The following is a 21,381-nucleotide window of genomic DNA, read 5'->3' as shown; positions in this document are numbered from 1 at the left end:
GGGACAAGCGAGAGATAGGATCCACAGCACTAGCGAAAAGTGGCTAGCGCGATCCAAGTACAGAGTAGCAGAACAGAAGGATCCCCAGCGCTAGCGAAAAGTGGCTAGCGCGATCCCAGAAGACAGAACAGAAGGATCCCCAGCGCTAGCGAAAAGTAGCTAGTGCGATCCCAGGAGACAGAACAGAAGGATCCCCAGCGCTAGCAAAAAGTAGCTAGTGCGATCCCAGGAGACAGAACAGAAGAGATAGCTGGTAGCAACCGCTGCACCAGCTATACTCCAAGAACAGAGATCAGAACCATTTCCTGTCAACCACCATAGGGACAGGACAATGGCAAACAGGCAAGACAAGACAGAACAGGCAATACAGATAATACAATCCTAACAGCACTAGGGAAATCTGCCTAGCGCAGATTTAGGAATTACTCTAAGCTGATGTTCAAACAGAGAGCAAGGCTGACACCCCACCAGGAGTGTTACATAGGACGAAATCCTTATGAACAGCGAAGCATTGTGGGAAAGACATAGTACTTATAGTACACGCCTCCAATGAATGTGGCCAGGCAATTTGCATGACAACGTATGCAAATTCCTCTGCAAGCACAAGCTGCAAAACTGACAGAAGCTCTTCTTTCCAGAGTCCTGCAGCATGCAAATCAAAACAATGGTCAAAAGGCTGGCTGCCTGCACAGGGAGCTGAGCAAATCATCACAGTGCGTCAATCAGTGATGCCATTGACCCAGAGCTTTGTTCCATTTCCTATGCTTCGGTTACACAATGCCAAATTGATTTCCTGATGACTGGTATAGTGAATTTAAGGGTTTGCACAATATTGTGGGGCACTATGCAACAAGTAACAACAATTGTGGGGGTACCACTGGTTGCAGAGATATAAAAGAGAAGGGACTTATAATGGTTATTTATTTTTGTGAAACTTCATTAACTCCTTGGCTATGGATTTTAGGTTGCCTGTTGATAAGTTCCTGGCATTAAAAATGAGATACTGGAAATAGGAGGCGTAAAGAAAGTGAAGTTCGGGCAATTGTAATTCTTGCTCGTAAAACTTCAAACAGGATAACATCAATGGGTAGGATATTTTCTAGATTGTTGTCCACGACCATGTTAGTAGTTAGATCATCACATCATTTCATAAGACTTACCACCACGCTGACAGAGGACTTGAGAACATGGGTGACTTTTCTTCATGATTACAGTATTCGGTCTGGATAAGACAAGTGATAGATACCAGGGTGGTTAATCTCCATACAGATGCAGCAGGGAGCTGAAGCTTTGAAGCTCAATACCAGTGTTAGTGGACTGAGAACCTCTGGCTATAAACATGCAATGCTGACATCCATGGGGAAGAATAAACAATTAACAAGTTGTCAGCATCCTCAGTGCCAGTATTCCATGTGATTCATCACCCAGTATTACTTTGTAAGTGGGAAAATATAGTGGGAGCTGGTGTAGGGAATTGGAGTAGTGAAGCAGGGCCTGTCCCAAGATCTGTGGGGAATTCTATTAAAAAAGTAAAGGACATGACAAGAAGGTCTCTATCCAAGACCACTTGGACGGTCTATATGTCAGTTTGGAGTGAGTACACAGGGCTGGTATGTTCTTGTGGTAGCACCACTTTGGATGTGAACAAGATGATTTTGGTAGAGAATGTTGTAGTAGGCCAGGGTATGAAAAAAAAGAATTTCTTTAGCAAGAACAAGGCATGCGCCAGAATAATATTTTGGTTTACAAATGCAATGTGAAAGGAATGCTACAATGTATTTTCTAGTTAGAAAGATGAGCTGCGTATATACAGTATACATTCAAATGTTCAGCGCACAGCTCTGCAGGATTAACTTGTCTGAGATACACCTTCAACACATCACAAGTGCCCACCACCTAAGATATTTGAGCGCTTATAAATTTATATTTGACCCCGCCTGCAAGGTCTCAAAGGGCATACTCGATTTCATAGAGGTTAAGCAGCATGGGATCAATATTCTCCTAACGGAAAAAATGCAGCAACTCCTCCATCATATATGTCCCAATATGGGAGGGAAATTTGAAAGCAACAATCTAAGTGCAAACTCTCAAACAATGCTCTTTTTTTTATAAAACTCACATGAGAAGGAGGCACTACCAATGATGTCAGAATGTTTAAATCACTGGGTTGCTTATTAGGGTCCATGTTGTGCAGACCCTGGATGTAAGTTTTGATTTTTATATTTATGTGGGAATACAATACTCAGCTAGTGGACTTTATTTTAAATAGTGATTTTTATAAATAAAAGAGTGTTGTTTGAGAAGTCTGCACTTACAGGTGGATGCGAAAGTTTGGGCAACCTTCTTAATCGGCATAATTTTTCTCTATAAATCGGTTTGTTTTTATGATAAAAAATGTCAGTTAAATATATCAATGATCATATAGGAGACACGCACAGTGATATTTGAGAAGTGAAAAGAAGTTTATTGGATTTACAGAAAGTGTGCAATAATTGTTTAAATAAAATTAGGCAGGTGCATAAATTTGTCATTTTATTGATTCCAAAACCTTTAGAACTAATTACTGGAACTCAAATTAGCTTGGTAAGCTCGGTGACCCCTGACCTATATACACAGGTAAATCCGGTAGGCCTGGGTTCGATTCCTGGCCAATGCATGTGAGCTGGCTTTTGACATCCTACAATTCCCTAAGTAAGCTCATTTTTTCTCTTGGGTATATCACAATGGTATATGCTAGGCTGGCTTCAGCATGTAGCATTGTAGTGTGTAGCGTTGGTGGTATAATGGTGAGGATAGCTGCCTTCCAAGCGGTAGGCCTGGGTTCGAATCCTGGCCAATGTATGTGAGCTGGATTTTGACATCCTACAATTCCCTGGAAGACAAGACAATAAAAGACAAGAGAGGAGGTGGAAGGGAGGAAAGTTTGGGTGGAACTTGTAAGTCGTAAAGCACATAAAGAGATGACTGTGCACCTGTCTCTTTAAGACCTTTTATTCAGTAAACAGCATACAGCCACGAATGCAACAGTTTGACAACTAGTAAAGATACATCAAACCTGGGTGGTGGAGGGTGTCTGGTGAGCTGGGAAGGGTGACCAGGGGGTGAACAGGATGGCATACTTGTAAGTCGGTCGAGCAGAAGTTCTTATTTTTAGGCAGAAATCCGTTTGGTGGCAAAAAAAATGTGCATTCTGCGGAATTCCACATTGCGCCATAGCGCTATAGCAATTCCGTTCTGTCACAACGGAACCGGAATCACCAAATTCCGTCCGGAATCGTGGAAATCTTAATTCCGCGCAATCCAGCGACCATCCCTACTCCCTAGTTAAGAACATATTGAGAAAATGGAAGACCAAAGGCTCAGTTCAAGTTAAGGCTCAAAGTGGCAGACCAAGAAAAATCTCGGCTAAACAGAAGCGACGAATGGTGAGAACAGTCAGAGTTAACCCACAGACCAGCACCAAAGACCTACAACATCATCTTGCTGCAGATGGATTCACTGTGCATCGTTCAACCATTCAGCGCACTTTACACAAGGAGATGCTGTATGCGAGAGTGATGCAGAGGAAGCCTTTTCTCCATCCACAGCACAAACAGAGCCGCTTGAGGTATGCTAAAGCACATTTGGACAAGCCAGCTTCATTTTGGAATAAGGTGCTGTGGACTGATGAAACTAAAATGTAGTTATTTGGGCATAACAAGGGACGTTATGCATGGAGGAAAAAGAACAAAGCATTCAAAGAAAAACACCTGCTACCTACAGCAAAATATGGTGGTGGTTCCATCATGCTGTGGGGCTGTGTGGCCAGTGCAGGGACTGGGAATCTTGTCAAAGCAGAGGGACGCATAGATTCCACTCAGCATCAGCAGATTCTGCAGACCAATGTCCGGGAATCAGTGACAAAGCTGAAGCTGGGGCTGGATCTTTCAACAAGTCAACGACCCTAAACACTGCTCAAAATCCACTAAGGCATTCATGCAGAGGAACAAGTACAATGTTCTAGAATGGCCATCTCAGTCCCCAGACCTGAATATAATTGAAAATCTGTGGTGTGAGTTAAAGAGAGCTGTCCATGCTCGGAAGCCATCAAACCTGAATGAACTAGAGATGTTTTGTAAAGAGGAATGTCCAAAATACCTTTAACCAGAATCCAGACTCTCAATGGAACCTACAGGAAGCGTTTAGAGGCTGTAATTTCTGCAAAAGGAGGATCTACTAAATATTGATTTCATTTCTTTTTTTGTGGTGCCCAAATTTATGCACCTACCTAATTTTGTTTAAACAATTATTGCACACCTTCTGTAAATCCAATAAACGTCATTTCACTTCTCAAATATCACTGTGTGTGTCTCCTGAATGATATATTTAACTGATATTGTTTATCATAACAACCAATGATTTATAGAGGAAAATCATGACGATTAACAAGGTTGCCCAAACTTTCACATCCCACTGTATATTGTTGCTTTCAAATTTCCCTCCTATATTGGGACATATATGATGGGGAGCTGCTACATTTTTTGGGTTGGAGAAGATTGATCACGTGCTGCAGTACAGTGTTAACATTTTGGCGGGGAGCACGGACTGGGTGTCTGCTGAGAGAATCATTTACTCAAAGGATGCACAGCAAAGACTAGCAGCCAATGAGAAGAGATACCACCACAGGTAGATACAGTTGTGGCCGAAATTGTTGGCTTCTTAGATATTTTTCCAGGAAATCAAGTATTTCTCACAGAAAAGTATTGCAGTAACATGTTTATTGCATTTGTATGTGTTGGAACAAAAAAAGGGAGGACAAAAGCAAAATGAAAATAATGTTACACAAAACTCCAAAAATGGGCTGGACAACATTATTGGCACCCTTAATTTAATATTTGGTAGCACCCCCTTTGGAAAAAATAACTGAAATCAGTCACTTCCTGTAACTATCAATAAGCTTCTTACACCTCTCACTGGGCCCCTCTTCCTTTGCATACTACTCCAGGGGCCATATGCAATTGACTTTTTCTCCTGAGTTTTCTCCTAGGTGATATTTTTAACTTGTCAATAAAATGCCTTTTAAGCCACAAGAAACAAAGAAAATACTCAAAATAATTTTGATAGTACTTTTCCATCTACTTTTTGATACTTTTTACATTGAAAACTGCTGGAAAATTATTTTAAATCGAAGATGAAAAATTAGATCCTAGGAGAAAACTCAGGTGAAAAAGTGAATTGCATATAGGCCCAGGTCTCTCTTATTGGAAGGGGGCCTTTCCCAATAGCAATTTTAAGATCTCTCCATAGGTGTTCAATGGGATTTAGATCTGGACTCATTGCTGGCCACTTGAGAACTCTCCATTACTTTGTTGCCATCCATTTCTGGGTGCTTTTTGATGTATGTTTGGGGTCATTGTCCTGCTGGAAGACCCAAGATCTCAGACTCAAACCCAGCTTTCTGACACTAGGCTCTACAGTGCGGCCCAAACTGCTTTGGTAATCCTCAGCTTTTGCACACATTCAAGGCACCCAGTGGCAACAAAACAACCCCAAAACATCACTGAAACTCCACCATATTTCACTTGGTACTATGTTATTTTCTTAGTAGGCCTCATTCTGTTTTCTGTAAACAGTAGAATCATGTGCTTTACCAAAAAGCTCTATCTTGGTCTCATCTGTCCAGAAGGATTTTGGCTTACTCAAGTACATTTGTGTCAGCAGTGGGGTCCACCTGGGTCTCCTGCCATAGCGTTTCATTTCATTTAAATGTCGACAGATAGTTTGCACTGACACTGCAGCTCCCTGAGCCTGCAGGACAGCTTGAATTTCTTTGGAACTTGTTTGGGGCTGCTTATCCACCATCTGGACTATCCTGCATTGCAATCTTTCATCAATTTTTCTCTTCTGTCCTTGTCCAGGGAGATTAACTACAGTTCCATGGGTTGCACACTTCTTGATAATGTTGCGCACTGTGGACAAAGGCAAATCACATGCTTGAAACAATCTTATTTATCCACAATTTTGAAAGGGTGCCAATAATTTTGTCCAGACTATTTTTGTAGAAGCTTTCCAGAGGCGCCAATAGAATAAAAGTCACTTAAACAAGCTTAAAAACGATGGGGCAGTGGTGGGCCTATCCCATCCATGCGGACAAAGCAAACAAAGGAAAGACTGTGGCATCAACAGTCAAACAACAATTTATTTATACTCCACAGTAAAAATAGGCAACGCGTTTCACGGGCTCAATTCCACTTCATCAGGGCAATCAAAAAGGAGCATACAGCTTATCAACATCAAAACCACACTGAGGCGCTCAGTGTGGTTTTGACGTTGATAAGCTGTATTCTCCTTTTTGATTGGCCTGATGAAGCGGGATTGAGCCCGTGAAACGCGTTGCCTATTTTTACTGTGGAGTATAAATAAATTGTTGTTTGACTGTTGATGCCACAGTCCTTCCTTTGTTTGCTTTGTCCGCATGGATGGGATAGGCCCACCACTGCCCCATCGGTTTTAAGCTCGTTTAAGTGACTTTTATTCTATTGACGCCTCTGGAAAGCATCTACATATTGCTAAGTCCACCCTTGGTGGAGGGTTGTACCCATCTTCTTCCCATCTACAGAGAGTGACTTTTAATCCTGAGTGGGGTCAGGTTAATCTCCCCACCTGCCTTCACAGTGGTTGCCTAATGGTAACCCTGGTTTGTGAGTATTAAATTGTTATATTACTCATTATTAATTATCATCTATACAATATCACACTATTGGGCTCTTGGTGTCCCCCCTCCCTTTAGACTATTTTTGTAGTTTGGTGTGACATTATATCCAATTTGTTTTTCTATCTCCCTTTTTTGTTTTTATTCCAATACACACAAATGAAATAAACATGTATAGCAAAACATGTGTTACTGCAAAACTTTTCTGTTAAAAATACTTGTTTCTGGAAAATTTCTGGGGTGCAAACAATTTCGGCCATGACTGTATAAAGTAAAAAATTGGGGGACTGGGGAGGATCCGTCTCCCCAATATATATGACAAAACCACCATATATGGTATCCAGAAAAATATATATATACAAGAGCAGGAGTAACTCCGAGGTTGTGCAGAGAGGCGTTGCACCTATCTGCACAACCTCGGAGTTACTCCTGCTCTTGTATTTGCCTGAGGAAGCGGGCTTGGGACCCGCGAAACGCGTTGCATAATTTTATGTGGAGTACTGATTAAATATATATTTTTCTGGATACCATATATGGAAGTTGTGTCATATATATTAGGGAGACGGATCCACCCCAGTCCCCCAATTTTTTATTTGGTTTTAATAGACTACTAATTTTTATTCTGCTGGCACCTCTGTAACTACTACAAATATCATTATCCACCTGGTGGATGGGTGTGTACACCCTTATTTTTCTTCTACGGAGAGCGACTTCTTAGCTTGAGTGGGGACAGGCTTAATATCCCCATATGTGATTGGAGTGGTTGCCCAGACTTGTGAGTATATCCATATATGCTGTACAAATTGAAGAATACCTTATATTAACAATAATACACTATTGGGGGCTCTTGATTGCTCTTTCTTTTTGTCTTTCTACATGACTGTATAAAGGGTTGTGGAGGGAGGAGTTTCTCACTACACCTTGCGTTGTCTGTACTACTGTACTTTACTACTACTGCAGGGTCTCATTTTCCCTCAACTATATGTATTGTACTACCAACATAGAGAACTGTTATTCCTATGAGTTAATGTATGCTGATTTAGTACCTTTACTTACTGTACAAGTCCAACTAAGCAGTTGTGTTATACTGTGACCATTGCCCACCCCTATAAAAATTATGTTAATTTCATTCCATTTTGACAGTTTCACTCACTCAGTGTGACTGTTACATGTTGGGCTCTATTCACAAAACTTCTCATGAATGACTTATTTATAATCTAATTGATAACCTTTCAGCACATTTCCAAGCAAAATAATCACTCAAAGTAAGTTGTTCCTGATAAACGTCTTATCAATATTACTTTTCTTACCTTAATTATATTATATTTTTGCTCGTTGTAAGCTAGCTTAAACAAGCAACATAAATAAGGTGAGTAAAGGAGTAAAACAAGTGAAAAAGCTTTGTGAATCATGCCCATTGTGGTATTCAGTATTCCACAGAATTGCACCACATACATTATACCTCTGACAGGGGTTATAAAAAATTGTACATTTTGAAAACCAATGCGGACGGAGATCTATTGTCTCTCGTACACCATAAACAATAAAGGCTTAGCAGCCATTGCTAACCCAGATTATATGGTTGCAACAAACGCTCTATGCATGGATCAATCCCCTCCAGGAATGCTGCAGGTACCAAATGAATGGGTGGTCAACAGTTGTGCTTCAATGGTTCTTTCTAGATGTCTCTGTGTGAGCTCATAAGTTTAAAGGGAATCAGTGTAGACTGTTTTTTATTGTAAACGCAAAAAAATAAATAAAAATCCAATTATCCAATAAAATCAAAACAATTGCACGACATGCATAGAGGGACACATGGCCAAGGGTACCCCATAATAAGATTGCACGTGATAACAAATGTTAAAAGATTGGTGCTGCTAGTCTCCCACACTAGATAGCAGCACCAGTCTACCATCAGCTGTTAGTTTATTTATTTAAAAAAAATGTACATTAATTTATTTGTTTCCACTGCCTTATGTACGCTGTCCATCACGCAAAATTCCAATATGCCTGCTGTCAATTCAACTGCAATTTTCTGATAAACCCCAAGGTCTTTTGGAACTTTTTTTTTTCCATTGTTGACATTGTTCTACATGTACCAAGTAAATTTGGTGCTTCTAACATGTATAGGAGCTTTCTCATTAACCTTTAAATTAAGCCAATAGACTTTAACGGAATATGCAAATTAGCTTTAACAAAAATTTATGGTAACACCAGAAGTTCTCACTCATCCATACTGTCTAAATGCTCCTGTTCTTAGTAAGGGTCATTAAAATTACCCTGGCTTTCACCTGCTGTCTGCGTAATTTTACACTGAGGAAATCCCTGGGGTTATGGTCTGTGTTTATACTACTTCACCAGAGAATTCCCCAACATAGCCAGCGCTGATAGAACAGGGAAACAAGTTAGCATTAGGTTACTCCAGGCAGCACAGCAGTGGACTGAATTCTTCCATATCTGTCAGTGCAACATCGATATGTGATCTGACCCTGACTAGCAGCAGCAAGGGAAATTGTAGCTGTAGAATCTTGATTGATGGAAAATGTTGAAATTAAAAGGAGACCTTATACTTTACATATAATTTATTTGTATTTACTGGTGCCTCTTCAGTCTTTGTGGAGTATACACTACACAGCTTCCCTTCAGTCTACTGTATGCAAAACTACATCTCGCAGCATACACCACAGCACTGCCTCTAGAATCTCTGTAAAACTATAGGTCCAAGCATACACCACCATGCTCTTTCTTTAGGGCTACATGTTCCATATATGTCATGATGTTGTTTTTTCGAGTTCAGTGGCATAGCTACAAATCACAAGACCCCCATGGTAACATTTTGACAGAGACTAGGCCCAGTGCATTTGAGTTGGCATAGCGACATGCACTCACATAGAAGGTACAGTGCAAGGATGAAAACAGTTAACTCTGGCTATGAATGCTTGAGGAACTGTATAGGGGAGGAAGGGGCCACTAAACACCAGGGAACTGTATATGGGAGGGAGGGGGCATGCCTCATGTAGACATGGGGCATGGCTAATGGTGTGGCAGGGGCATGTCTTAGTGTCCCTTTTTTCTGGTTTCAAAAGTTGGGAGGTATGGAGTGGGGTACAGTTGGCACAAGGGGTCAAAGGTGGCACAAAGGAAGACAATGGCGAGGGGGACACTGGAGACGAATGGGGACAGAGGTGGCACAGAGGGGGACACTGGTGGAACCAACTACCAGTCCTTATTTCATTTGCTAACTGGAGACCAACTGGACGAATAGCTACTCTTACTATCTGCAGGTTAGGGCCTGAGCCCACTAACGCATTTGTGTCTACTATCAAGCAACACATCAATGTTACAGATGCTGGAAAGTGGACACAACATGTGTTAGTGGGCTCAGGCACTTAGTAACCACTGATTTCCAAAAATCCCACTCTCCCTTCCTCAGCTCCTCCACTTAATATCACATTTGTAGTATTGTCTCGCACACACTAAAGGATCAAACCCATAGTCTTTAAGGGGAGTGCAACAGCTGAAAAGAGGGATAACACCCTCTATACAGTATTCAACAAAGAAAAGAGCTGGCACATCCAAAGTTAATCTTTATTGGTTCCATGTAAAACAGGGGTAGGGAACCTATGGCTCGGTAGCCAGATGTGGCTCTTTTGATGGCTACATCTGGCTCACATACAAATCAGTAGGGGTTGATTCACTAAGCTACACTGCTCAAGCAGCACAGCTTAGTGTGGCAGCGCAAGTAAAATTTTCTAAGTAGGCACGCTACTGCTGTAGCATGTACTACTAACTTTCTCGCGCTTCCCCCAAAACGAACAGCTGCTGCAGTTGTCCCACTCGACCCTGTCAGGTCCAGTGACTTTGTAGGACGAGATCCCTGAACTTTGACTGACCCAATAGGCTGCCTGTCACTTGAAAGGCAGCCTTCTGGGACAAATTGCGGGGATCTCGTCCTACAAAGTGAATCAACCCCCAAGTCAGCTAGCTAATTGTACAAGCTGTTGGTCGGTATTTCTCCTGTCTGGCTCTCGGGGAAATTGCTGATGTTGCTAAAACCCAACAGAAGCTGAAGATGTGTCTGGCACTTCCGCTGCCTGGAGAATCAACTGTATACACATCACCATGGCAACAGGGACATGAGCCCTACTGTCCCAGTTTGAAACATATTGTATGGCTCTCACGGAATTATATTTTAAAATATGTGGCGTTTATGGCTCTCTCAGCCAAAAAGGTTCCTGACCCCTGATGTAAAAGAATATGGCCAACATTTCGGAGCCACGTAGGACCCCTTTATCAAGGCAATGTTTGCCAGACGAATACACAATGCTCTCTGTGAGTATTTAGAGGTGCTAGACTCCCACTTCCTTTGCAAGAACTTTTGCACAGCAGCAGACAGATCGAAGCCTTTGAGCAAACATTGCCCTGATAAAAGAGTCCTACGTGGCTCCAAAACATTGCCCATATTCTCTTACATGGAACCAATAAAGATTAACTTTGGACCTCCACTTAATATGCTCACATAATGAGAAAATACTGAAAACATAAAAAAAGACAATGGTGAACATGTCTTCACCCTGTGTCCTACAGTAGTGACTATGGCTACGCTCTATTACTCAGAATACTCTTTTGTCTCTGTAACAATGCAGGTCCGAGCACACGTCACATGTCTTAAAATATCATAATACTGTGAGTCTAGTCTCTGAAGCAGTAGCGTAGCTAAGGAGCTGTGGGCCGGTGCAAGTTTTACATGGGGCCCCCCAAGCACTCTATACATAACAATTGATACGGCGCACCAAAACCTGCCAAGGACAACAACAGTGTCAGAGGTGCAAGTAGGGGATGGGAAACAGTTTGCTAATGATTACTACTATTTAAAGCATCTATAGAAGTGATTATTACCAACACAGGGCCAATAGAGAGCTAATATTGTACTTGAGGGAGGGCCCCTCTGACCCAAGGGCCCTGATGCGGTCGCTACCTCTGCAATCCATATTGCTACGCCACTGCTCTGGAGTACCCTAATGCTGTCTGTATAGTCTCTGTAAAATCACAGATCCAAGCTCACGAAACAGTGCTGTCTCTGTACAGCTATGTCTCTGTTTAAAACACAGTGCAATTTCTCAAATGTATGTATATCCGCAAGTTCCAGCATACCTTACAAGCTTTGGTTCTGTGGAACTATACTCTACAGTACTGTCCCTCTAAACTCTGAAGATGTGAAGGTCCCCAGACGAACCACAAGTCTGACTCTCATGGTCCTCAATATCTATTACACTGAAAAACCTACTAACTTTTGGGGCCAGGAAATAGAGACACTGAGATACACCCTGCCACACCTCCAGCAATGCCCCAATTTTTTTGCTGCAAAAAAGTCATTAGATACTGTGTAGGTGGAGACAAATGTATATGAACCTACCAATGATGTGCCTCCTCTTCTTGAAGAAGGAATAAGGCTCTAAATACCAAACGAGACATAAGATACATAATTACCACAGTAACCACTTTTTAGGACTTCTGTAATTGAAATGTATGCCCTGTTTGGGACCTGTTATCCCTGCCAGGCCATAAATTTTAATTACCGCGCCGCACGCTACCGCCGATTGCACCACTCTCCCGCCACTGCAGCCCACTTGCCCTGCATGACAGCAGAGCCCTGTGAGCCGGTGAGGAGCTGACTTCAAGTAAGTCATTTTATACATCCTTGGGCGCCTTTTTTCCCCTTTACATCCGTAGTGAACTCAGCCCTGAACTACTGCCTGAGTGATTGAATCCCAATCCCTGCCGGGCGACAGTAATTTAAAATGTGTAGGAGGTTTTATCTCTGGTTGAAAAAGTTAATTATTGGGTAACTTTTTTCTGCAAGGCAAAAAGATAAAAAAACAACAACTTTGCAGTTTATAAAGGCCCATACAGATAAAAAACAAAACAAAAAACGTAACAGTTTATAAAGGCCCATACCCACAGTCCGATATTTGCGTCAATGTTACCCGACATTGGACAACATCGATTAACAAAAGTATGTTAAACGATGTTGGCCCCTGCGCCGATAGTGCGTTGTTATGTGATTGGATCTTTACGATCCCCGTCGACGTCACTGGACTTGTCATGCGTTAAGTACATAGCTTTACAGCAGTGTGGTGCTTACAGATTGAACTAAATATTATACTGTATTACCTTATTACAGTATAAAAGTTGGTTGTGACCAGTACTGGTTGAATGTGGCAGGGTTGAATTTAGATTTTTAAGTCCAACACATTAATTTTCCCATCCGATCCCCTGAAGATTTGATCACTTGAATCGGGTTAAATCAGATGGGAATCTATTTCCTGAAAACATCTGATCGAGAGAATTTTGATCAATTTTGACCAAAAATCTATCAAAAGTATCAATCAAAATATCTAGGTCATTTTTAAACAAATGCAATTACTTTGGTTGAAAGGCTGCTTGTATTAATGTATAGTCACTAGAGAGACAGGTTTTAAACTCTAGGATTGGCCAGACTTTACTTTGGGCCAGTCATAGTTAAACCGAGTCCGGTGTAGCGCAACACAAAGCAGATGTGCAGTGCACACCAATGCATTGTCAATAGCAATGCACAATGAATGCGTTGCAATGCAATGTGTTGTAGTGCATTATGTCCAAAGCACTGCTGCATGCATTTATATGCGATTTCATTGTCATAAATCGGTATGGGCTGTGCATCCCTGCTAAGCCAGCACTGCATTAAAGGACACCTGAAGTAAGAGGGATATGGAGGCTGCCATTAGGGGTGGGCTCACGAGTAATCACAAGCAGCCAGGGATGTGCTCACGAGTCCGTAAGGACTCAAATTTGTAATTAAAATGAGCCGTAATTGCCGCAGCTGTGCGGCTGGATGATAAAGGGTTATTTACCCACAATTCTGCCGCCCTGCCTGCGCTCCAAAAAGCTTGCACGTGTCCTATTGAACGCGCTGCAAGCCTCACCACGGTGCACGTCCTCCTTCCGGCTTGAAGGAGGAAGTGCGCATAGTGAGGCTTGTCCAATAGGACGCATGCAAGCTATTTGGAGCGAAGGCAGGACGGCAGAATTGTGGGTAAATAACCGCTTATCATCTAGCCGCACAGCTGTGGCAGTTATGGCTGATTTTAAATTACAAATTCGAGTCCTTACGGACTCGTGAGCACATCCCTAGCTGCCATATATATTTTCTTTTAAAGGGAGCCTGAAGTGAGAGTTATATGGAGGGAGGCTGCCATATTTATTTCTTTTTAAACAATACCAGTTGCCTGGCAGTCCTCCTGATTCTGTGTTTCTAATAATTTTAGCCATAGACCCTGAACAAGCATATGCAGACCAGACACCCTGACTCATTTGACTCAGGTGTTATTGGATTAGCCATATGCTTGTTTAAGGGTTTTGACTGAGACACTATGTATGCAAGAAGATTAGATCAAAGGGACTGCCAGGGAACTGGCATTGTTTACAAGGAAATGAATATGGCAACTTTCAAATCACTCTCACCTTGTGTTCCCTTTAATCTTTTTATGTGAAAGTAAACCAGATAAAATCATATTATTTTACCTGCATGAGAGCTGTTTAAACTAGGTCCATTGTTAAAGAAAAATCAAATTTCACATGAATCAGCAAAGGAAACCTTGCTCTGTCTGGTGCCCCTGCAGCTACCTAGAGGTGGAGCTGAAGGTATGTTTAGGATCTGAAGTAAACCTGGAGCTGGAGCTCACTCACTGAAGCCATTGGGGCCCTTTCACACGAGCAGCTGAACTGCGCTTTCAATGAGCAGTTACCAAGCTGCAGTGAGCAGTTACCAGGCAGCACCAAGCGGTTGTGAGAGTTCGACAATCTTTCCACTGCTAATCAGCTGCTCACGTGAAAGGGCCATTAGAGAGCAGATAAAAAACATAGACTGTTAATCTCGGAGACAACTGAAGAAAGCCATGCTAATATTTTCTTGTAAAATCATAAAATGTACTCACCTAGAGGATATTTTTCCAATAAATAGAGATAGCTTGCAAAGAAATCATTCCTTATGGCTTTGTGAAGAACCAATGACATACTGTGCCTGCAGAGATCTTCATCTGTCTTCTGCCAGCGAGACCTGAATGCAAGATGCGCTCCCAGGTGCTCCATCTTTGTGCTTCCACAACTAAGACAGAATAAAGCTTGATCCACATGTGCCTAGCCTTCTGTATTTAATAGATTTATCCCGTATCATTTTACACCATGAACAGAGATGTGAGAGCCTGTGGCACTGGCTAAGAATGTGCTCAGAGAAAGCAGCAGCAGCTGCTTGTTGGAACTGATAGTAAAACTCAAATGGGCATTTGCTGCTTTGTAAGTGTAAATCAATACTCATCCAAAATCAAGAAAGGCCATGCTATTTCTGGAGAAGACTTCCCTCACTGTACTATTACGAGACAAGCTATGTCATCATCAGCTACATAAAGGAATAGAATACACTGGATGATGACACAATCGCCAAAGGAAACCTGAAAATGATTTTACAGTCCTGCAAGCATACTGGTGCCTGCTTGTGACACATAAGAATAGTTCTGAAATCCCTGCTGTTGTGATAGCAGGGATCATATTACCATCTGCCCTCCTCTCAGCATGTGCTTCATAGTTTAGATTAAAGCCTTGTCCACTCATGTGAAACAAGAATCAGGACTCGAATCCCTAGGGAGGAAGTTCAGGGTGGAGTGCTGTACCGACATGTGGCTAGCAACGCATCTGTTGACGTGGAGAGGGAGGAGAAGAACAATGTGCTTGGGTCGGTCAGGTGTCAAGTCTAAATATCTGACTTGCTGGATCCTTAGATGATTCAAGGGGCTCCTATACACACATTAGATTCTCAGCTGAGACAATCCTTAATGACCGGCTCAGCCGAATGTCATTTGGTCTAGGAGATGTACTCACACTGGAGAACGACATCTCCTGACATGCACCGCCCTGGGAGCTTGAAACTGCTGCAGCTGTGGGTCTGGCTGGAGAATGCAGAGCGCATACATTTAGACCTAGGGAGCAGCCCCTCGAGGGCAGTGGCGTTTCCCTATAACAATTCCCTTCATTCATCAAGCAACCAAACTCATTTTTTTTGCAAATTACTAATTTCATCCATCTACATTGCCCCAGTTGGACTACTCGATTTCTATTGCCCAAAAGCATTTGGAATTAATCACCCAAAATCTCTGTTCTTTTTACACTAACCTGTGGAAGGACCAAAGTAGGGCTAAGAAGTTTGCGGACACTAATAGGAGAGAAAGTCCAGAACTGGTGATAAGGTTTGGTTATCTACTGCTAAACTGAAGCTTAAATGTCATTCTAAGAAGTTGGGACCCAAGTTTATTGGTCTTTTTCCCATTTGTTAGGGGAAAAAACCCGGTAGCCTTTAAGTTGGAGCTACCAGAAGTTCTTCAAATACAATGCATCCATTATTTTATGTATCTTGCATGAAGAAGATGGCCCTGGAATGTTTTCCAGGTCACTCTCTGGAACCTCCTTCCCCAGTCCTAGTCAATGGGGATGAAGAGTTTGAAGTAGAAAAGATTCTAGACTTAAAGCGGATCCGAGATGAAAAACTAACTATAACAAGTAACTTGTCTATATATCTTAGCTAAAGTTTAGATAGTTTACACAGCAAATCTAGCTGCAAACAGCTTTAATAGAATAAGAATATTTCTTCCTGTGATACAATGAAAGCAGATATGTTGTTTGTAAACATTACACAGAGGCAGGCTTATCTGCATCTTGAGCAAATAAAACTAATCCCCCCTCCTCCTCCCCTCTGCCTCTGAAATCTCTGGCTAGTAATACCTCCCCCTCCTCCTGCCCAGACTGAGCTCCCATGAGCCCTTGCTACTGTCTGAAAGTGCCTTGGCTCTCTGAAAACCTGTGGGAGTGGTTTATTTAGTTTATAAACTAAAACTAAGGACGTCCGATGACGTCAGCGCGCCCCCGTGACAGGTCTGTCTCTAACAAAGTACTGGCGATAGTTGTAAATGGATAAATATACTTCCCTTCTGCCTAATTGTGTACTAATTAGTGGTGCTCATCAGAGCTAGGATATCCGAGATACTCGGATATCCTAGCTCTTTTCTCACTATTCGAGCTCGAACACCGAATTCGAATAGTATTAGCTATCCGGGCTGTGCTATCCGAGCGCACTCGGATAGCAAGCAGCTATCCGGAGATATCCTAGCTATCCGAGCTCGGATAGCATCACGAGCTCGGATAGCGTCACAACAGACGTCACCTCGAGTCCTCACAAGTGAATCAGAGGGCTCCCAGCCCTCTGACTGCAGCCAATCACAGAGGGGGAGCCTGGCCAAGCCCCCGTCTATAAATAGCGGACGCCATCTTGCCTCACTCGTCCTGCTTGCGACTTACTGACTGATAGTACTGAGAGACTGCTCCAGTGCTTTTTGTCTGTGTGCAAGTGCATTTCTATTGTTCTAAACCAAGCGTTTTTACACTCCAACACTTGATATTCAACTGTATTGCTTTTGTAGATAGATTGTATTTTAGGCAGTTTAGTTTGTGTGATTACTAGGGACTAGGGAGGGAGACAGTCTGTCACTGGTGCTGCTGCAGGCCTGCAGCCAGCAGCTAGGCCCTGTGCCTAGGCAAGGCAGCCTGCCCTGCTCTGTGCTCTAGTCACCTTACCTGTGCTCTCACCTGTCCTACTCGACTCCTGTACTACTACTTCTGTGTTAGATAGATTATTGTACTATTTTGTAGTTAGCAAGGCCCAGCTTTACTGCTATACCTGTCCTGCTGTATCTGCTCTCTGTAATCTACTCACACCTGTTCTATTATTTAGCTAGATTCTTCTATTGTTTAGTTAGTAGTACTGTAGTGAACTGTACTCTAGTCTGTGTATAGGGACTGTCCGTCACCGTCTTACCTGGGGTCTTTGTGTGCGCAGTGCACATCTGCGCTGTCCGCAGTGCAGTTTCTAGGCTAAAATGCACCCAGGGCGAGGGTGTAAAAATTGCGCCCCCCCCCCCCTAGGTTAGATAGGTAGGTGCCTCTCAGTATAGGTTAGATTAGGTAGGTGCCCCCTAGTATAGGCTAGATTAGACAGGTGCCCCCCAGAATAGGTTAGATTAGGTAGCTGCCCCCCAGTATAGGTTAGATAAGGTAGCTGCCCCCCCAGTATAGGTTAGGTAGGTGCCCCCCAGTATAGGTTAGATAGGTAGCTGCCCCCCAGTATAGGTTAGATTAGGTAGCTGCCCCCCAGTGTAGGTTAGATAGGTAGCTGCCCCCCCAGTGTTGGTTATATTAGATAGCTGCCCCCCAGTGTAGGTTAGATAGGTAGCTGCCCCCCAGTGTAGGTTAGATAGGTAGCTGCCCCCCAGCGTAGGTTAGATTAGGTAGGTGCCCCCCAGTGTAGGTTAGATAGGTAGCTGCCCCCCAGCGTAGGTTAGATTAGGTAGCTGCCCCCAGTATAGGTTAGATAGGTAGCTTCCCCCCAGCGTAGGTTAGATTAGGTAGCTGCCCCCAGTATAGGTTAGATAGGTAGCTGCCCCCCAGTGTAGGTTAGATTAGGTAGGTGCCCCCCAGTGTATGTTAGATAGGTAGGTGTCCCCCAGCGTAGGTTAGATTAGCAGCTGCCCCCCAGCGTAGGTTAGATTAGGTAGGTGCCCCCAGAATAGGTTAGATAGGTAGATGCCCCCAATAATGGAGGGGGGAGCCGCAGGGAGGGCAGCCCGACCTCTCCCTCCCTCTCCTCTCCCGGGCGCCCTCCGTGCTCCCCCCTCAGATGCAGAGTTCGTGAGCAGCAGGGAAGCGCTGTTTACAACTCACCGGCTGCCTGGCTCCAAGCGCTGCTCTCTCGCCGCTGGTCTCCTCTCTCTGTATACATACTGATACACGCTGCTTCCGGCTACAGGAAGCAGCGTGTATCAGTACGTATACAGAGAGAGAGAGGAGACCAGCGGCGAGAGAGCAGCGCTTGGAGCCAGGCAGCCGGTGAGTTGTAAACAGCGCTTCCCTGCTGCTCACGAACTCTGCATCTGAGGGGGGAGCACGGAGGGCGCCCGGGAGAGGAGAGGGAGAGGTCGGGCTGCCCTCCCCGCGGCTCCGGCTCCCCCCTCCATTATAGCGCCCCCCTCCCAACAGCGCCCCGGGCGGCGGCACGCTCCGCACGGGGCAAGAAACGGGGCTGTCCGCACCCTCTTGTTAGTGCTACACCCGTCCTATTGTTTATATATTACTTCTATTGTGTATTCGCTGACTTGTACTGTAGTCTGTGTATAGGGACACCGTCAGTCAGTGTCAGCTAGGGTCTTTGTGTGTGCAGTGCACATCTGCGCTGTCCGCACCCTCTCGTTAGTGCTACACTAATCCTATTTTTTTCTATTACTTCTATTGTGCATTTGCTGACTTGTACTGTACTGTAGTCTGTGTATAGGGACACCGTCAGTCAGCGTCAGCTAGGGTCTTTGTGTGCGCAGTGCGCACTCTCTTGTTAGCGCTACACCGATCTCTGCTGTAGAGTACACCTGTCCGTCACCTCACACACCCACCACCACCAGTCCCACCCCATTAAAGTACCCCACTTGTCCCACCCGCCTTTACATACATACGTTTTTTTTTCATTTGCATAATATTAAAAATATACGATGTCTGGCACTGGCAGCCGCGGTTTGGGCAGGGGCAGCAAGGGCATCGCCAAGATAGGAGGTCGTGGGAGTGGCAGCCGCGCCACCACCACCATGCGCAGTTCTGCGTCTGCACCAGTGGCTATTCCGCCACTAACCACTGGCCGTGGACGCCTTGGCCGCCCAACAGCTGGGAGTCACGCTGCAGAGACACAGCAGCAGCAGTAGCAGCGTGTGGCGCAGATGTTCCTCCCACCGCTGTGGTGGAACTGATGGTGGATGAGCAGGCCACCATTAGCTCTGGAACCGAGTCCTCCACCCCCGCCACCACTCCTGTTCGCAAGAGCTGCAGCAGCCGCCCAGCACTGCCTGGGGGGGAGGAGGAGGAGTGCAGTTCTCCAGCCCCAGCGGGCAACACCAGCACCCTGTCACTCAGCAGCACCTTCATGTTATCCCCAAGCACAGCGGGGCTATGGAGTGCTGTTGCGGCAGAATTGGAGGAGGAAGGAATGCTGATGGGCACTTTGGGGGATGATGCTTTGGACAGTCAGGCAGTGGTGACTATCCATCCGCCCATGCATGCAGAAGGTGAGTTTGGGGGATCCCAGCAGGACATGTTTGCGGAGGGGGAGGATGATTATGACACGGTGAAGGACAGAGGCTGGGTGCCAGGTCCTGGGAGTGGGGATTTCATCAGCTCTGAGGAGGAGGAGGAGGAGGATGCGTCTGTGGGCCTTGCTAGAAGGATCAGCAACGCAGGCATGGGCAGGATCACAAGTGGGCGTGGTATGAAGGCCACACAGCGTGCTGATCAGGAGACGAGTTCTGCCAGTGCCACCACCAGCCGCACCAAGAACCCCCCCCAACCACCACAGGGAGACCCGTGGCAGCAGCACCTTCCAGCCGAAGGGGCAACTTCACCTCCCCAATATGGAATTTTTTCACCCTGCCATATGTGGAGTGCAAGTATGCCACCTGCAACCAGTGCTGCAAGCAGCTCAGCAGAGGGAAGGAGCCCTCTGCGTTTGGCACCACCTCTCTGGTCAACCATCTTGCAGGGAAACACTTTCATGAGCATGAGGAGTTCGTGAAGTTGAAGGAAGCTGGCAGTGGCAGTGGCACTGCGAAGCCGTCAGCAGCAGCCACCCGCCCTCCTCCACCAGCACCAGCAGGAGTGCGTCAGCAACGCACTGCTCCTCCTCCCTCTGAAACTCCTGCCGCCGACACTGAGGCCTGTTCTGGCAGCCAGTCCTCAGTGGCCTCCTCTGCTCCCTCCACTGATTCCCGTGCCAGTAAAAGGCGTCGCCAGACCCTGCTCAGCGACACCTTCCAGGGGGTGGTCAGGGTTCTGCCTCCCAGCAGCCGTCGCGTGCGTCAGCTGAACGGCTTGCTGGCACGGTCCAAGTGCTCCCAACTCCTGCCTTATTCCCTTGTGCAGGAGGGGAGCGACATGCGTGCGCTCCTGATGTGTGCAGCCCCCTGTTATAATTTAAGTAGGCCTCAGTTATTTGGACTGAGTTAGTCAAAAAGGCTTGGGGAGCAGACCTGCCCTTTAAGGGAATTTTCTCTTAGAGAGAAAATCTGCAGTTCTGTCAGCAGAACCAGAACATACCAAGAAGCTGTTCTATGGACAAGGCCACAGGTCTCCCTGACCTGTGCACGTACATCACTAGAACAATAAACATCAGCCATATTTACTAAATACCGAATTCCTTGTATGTATGTCAAAAGCCTTATTAAATATTAATTGAGTAGGTGGGTATTATGACCCCACGAGGGGGCTCCACCAATAGTCTGATCTAGGGGATGGCGAAGATGATGTCATATTTAACTCTTTCCTATCCGCTATTAAAGATGCGGGACGGGCGGACAGAGGGCATCCTCTCTCTGATTCCTGCTCTGCTTCTTACTTTCACACTAGCTCTCAATGCTGACTGGAACTTCTAAGTATTTTCGGGTCCACGTCACCATGGACTCATGGAGCAGCCGGTTTGGGACAGGCCGCTATCTGTCCTTCACCGCGCATTGGGTCAGCTTGGTGGAAGGGGGTGAGGAGGGGGGAGCAGCATCGGGCACTGTCAGAGCAGC

The 21,381-nt window shown here is 44.8% G+C and overlaps 1 protein-coding gene across 1 annotated transcript in view; it reads right to left on the bottom strand.

Moving 5' to 3' along the window:
* Positions 1-14,990, bottom strand: part of NTMT2 (N-terminal Xaa-Pro-Lys N-methyltransferase 2) — a 79,250-nt gene extending 64,260 nt beyond the window's left edge. Inside the window, exon 1 of the mRNA XM_068240180.1 lies at positions 14,668-14,990. Within this exon, the coding sequence (XP_068096281.1) occupies positions 14,668-14,821 (154 nt within the window). The 5' untranslated portion in view covers positions 14,822-14,990. The remainder of the gene's footprint in view (positions 1-14,667) is intronic.
* Positions 14,991-21,381: the final 6,391 nt, after the last annotated feature.

The sequence above is a fragment of the Hyperolius riggenbachi genome, chromosome 6, assembly GCF_040937935.1.
Source record: "Hyperolius riggenbachi isolate aHypRig1 chromosome 6, aHypRig1.pri, whole genome shotgun sequence".
NCBI classification, from domain to species: Eukaryota; Metazoa; Chordata; class Amphibia; order Anura; family Hyperoliidae; genus Hyperolius; species Hyperolius riggenbachi.
This window is presented reverse-complemented; position numbering and strand designations above follow the sequence as displayed.